The sequence below is a fragment of the Hylobates moloch genome, unplaced genomic scaffold (genome assembly GCF_009828535.3).
Source record: "Hylobates moloch isolate HMO894 unplaced genomic scaffold, HMol_V3 SCAFFOLD_2, whole genome shotgun sequence".
NCBI classification, from domain to species: Eukaryota; Metazoa; Chordata; class Mammalia; order Primates; family Hylobatidae; genus Hylobates; species Hylobates moloch.
In genome coordinates, this window is record NW_026652277.1 from 150,044,961 (window position 1) to 150,057,826 (window position 12,866).

The 12,866-nt window shown below is 42.1% G+C and overlaps 1 protein-coding gene across 1 annotated transcript in view; it reads right to left on the bottom strand.

Annotated features, from left to right (window-relative positions):
• Window positions 1-10,018, bottom strand: part of MOXD1 (monooxygenase DBH like 1) — a 105,989-nt gene extending 95,971 nt beyond the window's left edge. Inside the window, exon 1 of the mRNA XM_032159146.3 lies at window positions 9,683-10,018. Coding sequence (XP_032015037.1) covers window positions 9,683-9,946 — 264 coding nt within the window. The 5' untranslated portion in view covers window positions 9,947-10,018. The remainder of the gene's footprint in view (window positions 1-9,682) is intronic.
• Between the last annotated feature and the right edge of the window lie 2,848 nt (window positions 10,019-12,866).

Genomic DNA, 12,866 nt, shown 5'->3' on the forward strand with positions numbered 1-12,866 from the left:
GCTTTTTTTTTTCTACTGAAATTTAACAAGTTAAAAAGAAATAGATTTAGAATAAGCTTCCTGGAGAAATGTTTTTCCTGTTTAAAAGTTCTTTACCAGTTTTTTTTTAAGTTACAATAAAAAGCATTGTGAGTCATCCATACGCAGTTTTTTTTTATTACATATGGATCAAATACTTCCAGAAACATGACAATGTGTAATGAATTCATCCCTTTCACCAGTAACTTTATTTTAATATGGCTCTATTACAAATGAAAAATCAATAAACCACCATTCAGTTTCTTTGAAGTAGACTCTTGCCTCTCCTTCCAACACCCTAGAAATATGCCATCGGTTGCCTAAAGCCTTGAACTTCGTTTGTCAATTCAGGTGCATTGTTTCCTTGGCTGTTAGTTCTGCCTGTTTCCTCAGGCTAATTATGAAATCATCTGCTCTGCCAGGGAGAAGCATACAGCTGAAGAGCATCATCCTGTGTTCCAGCATTACTGTAGAGCATGTGTCCTTATTACTAATGCACAAAGCATGACACTTGGAGAGGTCTCTTCGTTGCCTGGAAATTGGGGGGCATAATCTGAAGACTTATAAATATCTCTTAACAAAGCACCAGCTGAGCTGTGTCAGGGTTGCACACTCTCTTCATCTCTCCCTTACAGCCTTTCAATTTGCTTTCCAAACATTTCTTTGTTGCCGTTGGCTGGGGTGTGCTTAAAAGAAGCACATCGTTAACCACAAAGAATGCTCACTGTTTTCTGTGATTTCAAATCAGTTCCAAGCACTTCCTCAGCAAGTGGCCCGGCAGCAATTACCCTGCTGCTGAAGACACTTCACATCACAGAAGGCTTCAGTTTTTGAGACAAGCAAGCAAGGCTGTAAGAAATGATAATATATGTTTCAGCCTCCATTCACTGGCGATTTATACCCCCATAAGAAGGGTGAATCAATTTTTGTGCAAATTCAACAGGCATATTCAACAACGTTGCTCTCTTCTCTAATTCACACAAACTCAGCATTCATCGACTGCATTACTTGCCTCAAATGGGCACTCACAGTTGCTAAATGATTCGGGTGGGGGTGGAGTTGCTCTGTCAAAAAGGGGCAAAGAACAAGGAAAGGACATGAATCCATCAGGGCAATGAGAGTTGAACTGATTCACTGAGACAAAATAGTGAGGTTTTGAAAAGCCAGTGCAAAAGGAGATGACTTCCCACCTCACCCTGACACTTCTGTGAAAGACGGTGTAGAAACTGACCTCGGCAGCATTCAAGGGAAATGTTTCCACAAGCATGAGCTGCTCCAGAACAATTTATCCAATAGATTATGCTGAGATAGGCTTCACTTTACAACCACATTTCTCTCTTTTCTTTCCCATTTTGATCATACCTGTTAATATCCTCTTTGCGGAAATATCTCCAGAAGGAGTCAAAAAGGTTAAAATGGGCAGCGCAAATTTCCATATGCCAGGTCCCTGGATATAGTTTTAAAGGGCCTGTGGCCTTAAGTAAAATCTGATTTCCTAACTCCACAGGTCCGCAGGTAAATGTCACACTGCCCTCTGGAGGTAGTCTCATTGGATCTAACCCTGAATTAGTGATTGTCAGCTACAGAAAAATATATGGTTGCTGAATTTCAGAAGTCTTTTTCTAGGGTGGAGAGGGTATAGAATAGGAAGACAGTTGAAAAATTACCAACTGCTTCCAACTCCTTGTGAGTGGAGTGAGTGTGTGTGTGTGTGTGTGTGTGTGTGTCAGAGAGAGAAGGAGGTGGGAAAAGGAAAGGAGAATAAGTAAAGATTGCCCCCAATTTCAGTAGTGCCAAGAGAGAAAGGATGCATGTAGACAGGAAGCTTCAAGATGGCCGACTAAATGCATCTGGTACTCACCTTTTCCAGGGAGAGGAGCTAAAATAGCAATTAGATAATCACATTTTGAATAGATCATCTGAGAGAGAATACTGGAATTCAACAGAGAAGTGATGGGAAGCACTGAAAGCAAGGAAGGAGAGGGAAGCAAGGAAGCCAGCTTAGCTGGGATCAGCTGAGAGCCCGGAGAGGCTCCTTAATGAGAGGAAAGGGTAAGTGAGAGACACCAAGTGGTCCACATTCCTGCCACAGAATTCTACAATGCTAGCCATAGGAGAGCCCTTGGACTTTCATGGGCCCTGAGACTCACAGAGTACTGCCTAGAGATCACATAACGGCATTGTTCTAGACAGGGAGCTCATGCTGAGTTCTATAAACCCCCAAGTCCTAAGCGGCTGCAGCACCGTGCCATTATGAAAGCCCCGCCCCTGCCAGAATGTGTCCTGCCTGGGGGCCCAAGAGCCCCTGAACCTCCATATCCCTGGAGCCCAACTGACACTCATCACCCACAGACACCACTGTTGGGCTGAGGCAGGAGCCACTGGAAGTGACCTTGCCACCCCAACAAAAAGGTAGCTGTACATTTTCATGTGCCATCTGCAGGACTGAGGACCAGTTTGCCCAGTTCATCATGGACATCACCAACACCAGCACTGACCACCTGGGTTCCAGAAAGTTGTCCCACCACAGCTATTGCCATTGCCGCAGCATACCTGCTACCCAGAAGCATGATAACCTGCCCATCCTCCTGACCCACCATGATATTCCCAGCACCTGGAGAGGCTAATGCTCAACCCACTACTGCCACCACTGAGGCCCAAAGACTGGCCCACCTAATGTCCTAGTTCCCAGCAAAACTTCACCACAACCTCCACTAATAATCACACCCTAAACCACTGAGGAAATCACAGACACCACTGACACTGTTTACAGCTGGAAAAATTACACAGAGACTATACAACCACCCACACCTAGAGTCAAGGCCAAAGTGCCCTACCCAGCCAACACCATAGATAAATCTTCAAGAAATGTCATCCCCCATGAAAGCAAATTCAAAAAACTGGAGCAACTGTTATATCAGATGCACAAATGATCAATGTAAGGACACAAGAAGCATGAAAAAATAAGGAAATATGATATCTCCAAAGGCACATGATAATTATCCAGCAACAGATTCTCATCAAAAAGAAATTTAAGAAATACTCCCCAAAAAAAGAATTCAAAATATTGATTTTAAAGAAGCTCAGTAAGACACAACAGAATACTGAAAAATAATGCAAAGAAACCAGAAAAGCAATTCAGGAAATAAATCAGAAATTTACCGAAGAGATAGATGTCATAAAAAAAGAGAACCAAACAAATTCTACAACTGAAGAATTCATTGAATTAAATACAAAATACATTCTAAAGCTTCAACAATAGACTAGATGAAGCAAAAGAGAGAATCTCAGAACTCGAAGGGAGGTATTTTGAAATAACTCAGACAAAAATAAATAAAAGGGATAAAAAAAGAGTGAGCAAAGCCTATATAACATCATAAAGTGACTAAGTATTTGAATTTAGGATTTGAGAAGGTGAAGAGAAAATGAAGGAGTTAGAAAACCTATTTAACAAAACAATAGATAAAAACTTCCCAAGTCTTGCAAAAAACTTTAGACATCCAGAAACAAGAGGCTCAAAGGTCTCCAAATAGATACAATTCAAAAAGTTCTTCTGCTCAGCACATTATAGTCAAAATATCAGAGGTCAAAGACACAGATAAAACTCAAAAAAGCAAGAGAAAAGCATCAAGTCACTTATAAAGGTACCTCTAGCAGACTAGACTAACAGCAGAAACCTTATAGACCAGGAAAGAATGGGCTGATATATTCAAGATGCTGAAAGGAAAAAAAACTGCCAACCAAGGATACCATACCCAGAAAAGTTATTCTTTATAAAATGAAAGAGAAATGAAGTCTTTCCCAGACAAGCAAAAGCTGAGGGAGTTTATCACCACTAGACCAGAACTACAAGAAATGCCAAGGGAGTCCTACACCCAAAAGTGAAAGAACAATATCTAATATCATTAAAACATATGAAATATAAAATCTACTAGAGCAAACATAAAAGAAGGAAAAGACTAGAAGGTTACCACTACAGAAAAACCACAAAACCACAATAATAAAAAAATAAGAGAGTAAGAAAGGAACAGAGGATACACAAAACAACTAGAAATCAGCTAATAAAATAAGAGGAATAAGCTCTCACATATCAGTAATAACCCGGAATGTAAACAAATTAAAACTTTCACTTAAAAATACAGATGGGCTGAATGGATTAAAAAACATGACCTGACTCTACACTGCTTACCATACTCATCTCACCTGTAAAGCCACATACTAACTGAAATTAAAGGATGGAAAAAGAACTTCCATGCAAACAAAAATCAAAAGTGAGCACGAGTGGCTATGCTTATATCAGGTAAAACATACTTTAAGTAAAAAACTTTACAAAGAAAGTCATTATGTAATGATAAAGGGATCAACTCAGCAAGAACTGCATATATATTTAGAAATACAACAATTCTAAATATATATGCACTCAACACCAAAATACCCAGATCTATATAGCAATTATTATTAGATCTAAAGGGAGTGATAGACTCCAATACAATAATAGTTAGGAACGTTAACAGCCCACTCTCATCATTAGACAGGTCATCTAAACAGAAAATTAACAAAGAAACATTGGATTTAAATTGCACATTAGACTAAATGGACCTAACAGGCATTTACAGAACATTTCATCCAACAGCTACAGAATATACATTCCTCTCATCAGCACATGAAACATTCCTTAGGACAGCCCATATGTTAGGACACAAAACAAGTCTCAATAGATTTTTAAAAATCAAAATCATATCAAGTATCTTCTCAGACCACAGTGAAATAAAACTGGAAACCAATAACAAGAGGAACTTTAGAAACTGCGCAAATACATGAAAATTAAACAACATACTCCTGAATGACCACTGGGTCAAGAAAGAAATTAAAGAGGAAATCAAAAAAATTATTAAATAAAATGGAAAATAACATATCAAAACCTATAGGATACAGTAAAAATAGTGCTAAGAGGAAAGTTTACAGCAACAAACACCTACATCAAAAAGTAGAAAGATTTCAAATAAACGATCTAATAATTCACCTAAAAAAACTAGAAGAACAAGAAAAACCACACCCAAAATTAGTAGGAGAAAAGAAATAATAAAGATCAGAGCAACACTAAACAAAACAGAGACAAAAAAAAAATACAAAGGATCAATAAAAGGAAAAGTTAGTTTTTTGAAAAGATTAACAAACTTGATAAATAACTTGCTAGAATAATCAAGGAAAAAGAGAGAATACCCAAATAAAATCAAAAATGAAAAAATAGACAAGTATAACTGATACCAAAGAAATGCAACAGATTATCAGGGACTATTATGAACAACAATACACTCACAAACTAGAAAACCTAGAGGAAATAGATAAATTCCTTGACTCACACAACCTACCAAGACTGGATCAAGAAGAACTAAAAAACCTGAATAGACCAACAATGAGTAATGAGATTGAATCAGTAATAAAAAGTCTCACCCAACATAGAAAGTCCAAGACTTGGGGCTTCACTGCTGAATTCCCATGTGACTGTCTTCTCACGTGATGTTCAGATAGAGTCTACATTCCCTCTTGAATCTAGTGGGCTTGTGACCACAGTGAAAGACTAAGTCATAAAAGGCTATACAGTTTCCACCTAGCCTCTTGGTTCCCTCTTGGGACCTGCCACTATGCTGTGACGAAGTCAAGCAGCCACACAGAGAGGCTATGATCCTACCACAGCACCAGGCAAGGTCCCTGCCAAGAGCCAACATCAACTGCCAGCCATAACTTCAAGGAAACAAGGCTTCATATTCTTCCAACCACCCACTTTGGAGTTGTCCCCACCAAACTTCAGACTTGTGAGCAAAAGAAATTTGTCATTGCGTTAAGCTACTCTGTATGGAGATGGTTTGTTACCAAGAATAGACAGCCAAAACAATGGGCAAGGCCCCCAGTACTGGACCCATTTCCTGGCATAGAATAGAACTGGCCTAAAAAGAAATGGGACTTGCCTCTCTGCCTTTCATGAATTTTCGTTATTTGGGTTGATTCTTTATTAACATTGGACTTTCTCTCTGAGTCCCAGATTAGGCTGTCTATAAGATATATCCCAGCTGAAATTGTGTGTGTGTGTGTGTGCATGCACACTATATGATGAATTGTTGCCAGTATTTAGTAATAAGATTTTTATATAAACACACACACACACACAGAGAGAGAGAGAGAAAGAGTAGAGAGAATCTAAATTTTTGTCTTCTCTCAAAATAAAAGAACAAACAGAAGATCTGGCAATACTGAATTTACATTCCCTTTTCACAGTAATTCACTTACAAAACCCCCAGTTCCCTCAGTGCCATCTCCTCTCTGTTGCATTACATCCTGCCTGTTCCATTCAAGCTCTCATCACTCTTTTCTTTTTCTCATTTTTTAATTTGTATAAATGTATGGGTTACAAGTGCAGATTCTTTACACACAGAGATTGCACAGTGGTGAAGTCAGGGCTTTTAGTGTATCTATAACCTAAGTAACATACATTGTAACAAATAAGTAATTTCTATTCCTCCACACCTTCCCACTCCTTCACCCTTTCGAGTCTCTATTGTCTATCATTCCAAACTCCACATCCTTGTGTACAGATTATTTATCTTCCACTTATAAGTGAGAACATGCAGTATTATTTTTCTGCATCTAGCTTGTTTCACTTAAGTTAATGGCCTCCAGTCACTCTTAGATTTATTTCCTGACATCTATAGACATTTGGGCTTGTGACATCTATTAAGCCAACGATTCTCTACCTGACTGATAAAAATTTACACTTACATAGTTCTCAAGGAGTTAACACCCTTTCAAAGAGTTTAATATAATTAGGAAAATAAAAGTCAGAATAATTTTTAAAAACTAAAGTTTTAGTTTAAAATTAAATTTAAAAGGATAAAATAAAATACATGCAAAAAAGCCACATGATGAGGTGACTAGGATAGCAACTTAGGTTATTATCATACACCCTGGTGTAATTGTCCAACTCTTAGTGGCTGCTATGCATATATTGATGCCCCAGGAGCCAGTGTTTTTTGTGTCATTGTTCTATATAAATGTTGCTCTTGCCGGGAGCAAAATTACGCAAAACATAAAGTCTACTAATAGAATCAAATATGCTACATTTAAGAATCCTATTTATGGCCTGGCGTGGTGGCTCATGCCTGTAATCCCAGCACTTTGGGAGGCCGAGGCGGGTGGATCACCTGAAGTCAGGAGTTTGAGACCAGCCTGGCCAGCCTGGTGAAACCCCGTCCCTACTAAAATACAAAAATTAGCCTGGTGTGGTGGTGGGCACCTGTAATCCCAGCTACTTGGGAGGCTGAGACACGAGAATTGCTTGAACCTGGGAGGTGAGGTTGCGGAGAGCCGAGATCGCACCACTGCAATCTAGCCTGGGCAATAAAGAGAGACTGTCTAAAAAAAAAAAAAAAAAAAAGAGAATCCTATTCACTTTTTGGTATAGTTGCTGAAAATACCCTTCTCACACTAGTGTATGAAGAATCTTAAATAAATAGTTTCTAGAGAGGAGATTGAATTCCGAGCATTGGAGAATGGAATCATTCAGCCTGAATAATAAAACTGAAATTGGTATATTTATTTCATTTATAGTATTTGGTGTATTTCATCTTATTAAACAGATTTTAAGTAAACTGTCTTTCCATTTAATTGAATAGCATAATTTTAATGCATTTTATATGTCCTAAAATGAGTAGAATGTTTATGGAAATGGAATGGTAAAATATGTCAGCCAAGTAAGAAAACGATCATCCTTTACATGTAAAAATGATTTTATTTCCTTAGGAATAAAAATGGAGGGGAAATCCTATTTATTGCTCATTAAATGTATTGAGAATGCAGCCAGTCATAATTTATCTCACAGTGATGTGTATTCACTAATTACTTTAAGAAAATTTCTATGTTTCAAAATCAATCTAAAGAGTACTTAACTAAGTCCTATGCAACCTTTATGAAGAACCACAAACAGGGTGAAAACACTGTAGTTTAACCAAGTTTATCTTTGTGGTGGGCCTATTATGGCATGTTGAATCAGAATTCTACTCAAGGCTTTTCATTTGACATACAATTGGGTGGGCTTTCTAGAAATGCTACTCTTTGGGGGAAAATAATATGGAGTTAACATTCAAAGTATATCCCATTTTATAATATTAGCATAGTAAGAGTTATGCTCCCTTTTGTAGAACATGCAAAGATAGTTAAGGGGCATACTATACTCCTCTCCCTAAACAGTCGAAATTTCTTTTTTTAAAAAACATTAAATAGGTATTTAAATAAGGTATCGTCTACTTTATATCACAGGAGAATGAGTCATTCCCCTAGTGAGGCCTGCATTTGTGGTCAAATACTTGGTTCATAAAGTTAATGTCTGAGATGCTGCAGGAGAAGAATATTTATACACCAGTGACTTCAGCAGAATGCAATCCTCATAAAACTTTATTTTATTGGAGTTGTAAAGTTACTTATTTGGGGGAAGAAACGATTAATTTATGAAAAAATAGATGATAGAGTGGTTTTGAACTTTTTATTGTTGTCACTTTATTTCCTGCCAGAGTTAACAGCTCAGTGCCAGAATCAGCGTTCAAATTTGATGGCATATTTCAGTCGAAAAGAACCTGGGGATAAAATTACTAAAAAGCGCACTCTAAATCCACCAAGAACACTGATTTAAATACTGTCAAAGCCTTAATGCAATGCCAGAACAATTCGGAGTTTTCATCTGGATCAAGACTTTTAGCAAAGGGCAGTATGTTCGGATGAATTTTTATAAGTAACAAAGCGTGTACGTTCACCGCCATCCAAACGTTGGTCACGATCAAGCAAGGATGTCCAGGAAACCTAACCACCTAATCATTCTGGTCATCTCACAGTCTTCTTCTTCTTCCTTTTTTTTTTTTTTTTTTTGTCTTCCTATTTAGTAAGGCACCCATGAACAGGCAAGGTGGTTACTTAGGCTCCTTCAAAGCACATCAGCAGCGGTCAAATTAACTTTATTGGTTATTAAAGTAAGCCAAAGTTTTTGCCACTTCATAGGATATTTTGCCTGGGGACCTTCGATTTTGGTCTCTAAATGTGGCTTCCTGAACAGCTCTCGGAATAGGAAAGTCCCTAAGCGATTCTTAGGGACCCTTCATTCTTCTGGAGAATGGTGTAGCTCACATCAGCCCCGCGCCTGGAGGCTCCAAAATAGCCACGATTTGGAAAGTTCTGAGATTTCTTTGCACTCCTAGACAGCAAGTCCGCGAAGTACTAAAGCGCTCTGTCCCTTCCCTCCTCTGAGAGCTGTCCCGTTAGGTCCCCAAAGCCAAAGCCTAGGTCCTTCTCCCTTCCCATCAGGGATGAAGCGGGTTGTGTTTCAGGTGTGTAGGCGGTAGGGGGGCGTCTATTAAGTGGGGCGCTGGGGACAGTAAAGTGTTCAAAGAAGGAAACCTGCCTGGGGCCACCGGTGCTCGGCTTGCCTACCGCGCGCCTTCTGGGGCTCCGGGAGCGCAGGCGCTGCCCGCGGAGGTGAGAGTGAGCGTGGCCGGGGGCGCGGGGCTGCGCCAGGTGAGAGGGAGCTGCGGGCCCCGGGGACGCCCCTCACCTGCGCCCTCCCTGGGGTCCGGACGGGACTGGGCTCGGCCGGGCGGGCTTCAGGAGGAGACGCGCTTACCTGGAGGTAGGGCCGCCCGTGGGCCACGCCGCCCACGACGATGTCGGCGGACGCCATCGCCCCGGTGGGCGAGAAGCCGAAGCCCACGTAGCCTGCAGTGCGCACCTGAAGGCGGAAGGCTATCTGGCTGCCCCGCTGGCTCCAGCCCAGCCAGTACTTGCCCTCCGAGTCCAGGAGGGTCCGGTGCGAGTAGGTTCGGCCTGAGCCCCCCGCCGCCGCCTCGGGGAGCAGCCCCCACAGCAGGAGCAGCGGCCAGCAGCACATCCTCGGGCGCCTCCTGCCCGCCGGTACCGGCCTCCAGCCGCTGGGGAGTGAGGAGCAGAACGAGGAGCGGCGGCGGCGAGCGGGAGCCCAGGGACCGCCCCTCGGGCCGGCCGCGCGCCCGCCCGGGAGGGGCAGGACCCGCTCTCCCCGCCCCGGGCGGCCTGCAGGGCGCGCCCCGTCCCTTCCCGTCCCGTTCCGTCCCGTCGGGTCCCAGCCCCGCCAACTCTCACCCTGCCCGGCCCTTCCAGCGGATCCACCTGCAGCCCCCGACCTCTGACTTGGTCCCCGAGGTCGGGGCTCGGTGGGAAGGAAAGCGAGGGGCTTCCCGGAAAGAAAGGGAGGAGGAGGCAGGAGGAGGCAGAAGCCGAGAGAGGAGAAAAGGAGGCCTGAGGCAGAGGGAAAAGGAGGAGGGCAAGAGAATCCTAGAGCGGGAAGAGCGTGGGCTCTGCGGGACGTGGGCGAGAGGTTACAGGGGAAAGAATGGACTGACGACAGAGAGCAAGTTTAGCCTGGAGAGGAGGAATTGAGTGAGCAAAGGGAGTCTGGGGTGCGAGGGACAGAAAGGCCCGTCCAAGGTAACCTTCACGTCTCCGTATCCGTTGCTGTCGACTTTCCAGAACCTTTGTTCCCAGTGACATCCCTATTTCAATGGAGGGACACAGTTCACCTTCCCCCACCCCCCCTCGAGCATTTCTCTCGCCCTCCCACCCTGCGGGGCCGCAGAGCTTGCTCCTCACGGCAGGAGTTGGAGCCCTGACGCTTGCCTTCACCTAGTTTTTGTTTGCTTTGGTTTGGCGTTGATGGGACAAAGTCAGCCAAACTACTTTGCCATCAGCAGAGAAGGTAAGGGATGAATTGTCATTTGAGAGTTATATTTTAATTTAACATTCTCTTTTCTTGCTATTCCAAGTTCTGGCCATAACCATGTTTATCAAAAGTTTGTTTTGGTTTGGTTTTGCCTCTACCTTTGACCACTCCTGTCTTCAGAATGCTAAATACAATATGGCCACTAAAATTTACCTTGCTTATTTATTCCTTTATAATCTGCCAAGTTTCCAAAAAAGTTCGAAATTTTGTCTTTATAGAAATACAAACAATGCAAAATAGAAAAACAAATAAGAGAGAATATCAGATGAGAAATATGGGTAAGAAGAGCAAGCTCCACACTAGCCACCCTACACTCCTCATTCTCTCTCCTCACCTCGTATTTCAGCCTGTTTTCCCCCCTGCCTATCTTTTCCCATAACTTTTCCAAAGTTACCGTCATGCATCTAATTTATATTCTTCTAAGGATACGGGAATATTTGACCATGTCTGGAAGGTGACCTGTAGGTGGATCTGCTTACCAAAGTGCTCAGGGACTTGCCTGGGAAGGGACTTTTCCCAAGAAGAGATGGATCAAGGTCCGCAGGGCTGGCCAATGGCAATAGGCCAGCATCAGAGAAGAGTGATGTTGGAACCTCAAAATAAGATGAGAAATAAAAGAGCCTGCAAAGCCTTACAAGAACTGGGCATGGAGACTATGATATATAAGTAGCTGGTGCCTCACCTCCACCAGGACCCACTGGGCAAATGTCAAGGGCAGTAACAGCCATACAGCAATGTAAGGGTGGCAACCTTAGAATTGGGTTTCTACAAGCACCATACCAGGGATGTGGCTTCAGCCATGAAGAAAGGAAGGGGGATATGGAGAGAAAGAGGAACAAAATAGGGGGAATGGAGTCCCAGAGGAGTGGCTCACGGCACCGGGTGGGACACACTATCCTCGGCAAGGATTTCAGGGAAGTTAAATTACTGCAGAGTGACTAAAGGCAAACTTTCTGTTTTGTGACCCTACTTTTATTCCTAGTGTGGAGGAATCTGGAACGAGCACATTGCTACATCTGCTTCCTGGGGTTCGTTATATAAACCCCAAATTCACATCTATTAGGACATTTTGTCTCCTTATTGAAACAAAAAGAGGTCATGCCTTCCAGAATTCTTCCCCCATTAACTGTTTTAGCTTTACCTTTCATCACTCCCATCTCACTCACCCATCGGCCTCTAGACCACATGAAAACTCCCTCTGGAATCCTCAATGGAGAGCCATGCTATTTTGCATCACTGTGCCTATTCGTAAGGTTTGTCACTTCTCCCCTCCTTCCTTTGAAGTATTTTCTTGTCCTCCTTCTCACACTTCACTGTAAGATAGCATCCTATCTGTGGATACTATCCACGGTAGTCCCCATGGAATGTTCTGCCAGACCCCATATGGCACCCCTGACACTTCAGTGTACTTTTTGTCTACAGGCTTGTTTTCCTCCAGTAGCCTCTTTAGGTCAGGAACCACATCTGGTTTCTCATTGCCTACAATGTGGACATCTTGCAATAGGTACTTAATGAATACTTGTAGGAAGAGTGAACAGATGCATGCCCAGATCCTCCTGTAAGCATCCTCATAACAAAGTTGTTCTGTGGGGGAAAGCTTGGCCCCAGATGTAATTGAGTGTTCTGCATTGGTATTGAGGCAAACATAGAAAAGACCACACATGAATACACAAAAGAGAAAGTTTTAAATTGTTTTCATTTATTATTTCATTGAGTGTAAAGTTATTGTCTTTTGTTGTGACTGGCATTGCATCCGAAACGCCCTGAGCACTCAAGAAACATTAAAACTAATATAACCATTTTGAGATCAAGTCAACAAACAGAACATTAGCATAATTCATACTCAAGAGATCCACTCTGCTTTGGCTTGAATCACCCAGTAATTTGAGACAGAATAGAAAATGTTATCTATGTGTGCTTTGTACGCTGCTTGAGTTCTCTGGATCAAAACAAACTCTACACTTCAGTTGCATAGAGGACTCAGTTTTCTGACGTTGGAAATCAATTACTGCATTGCTGCTTGTCTTAAATTTGTAAGGAAGGCAGGGAGAAA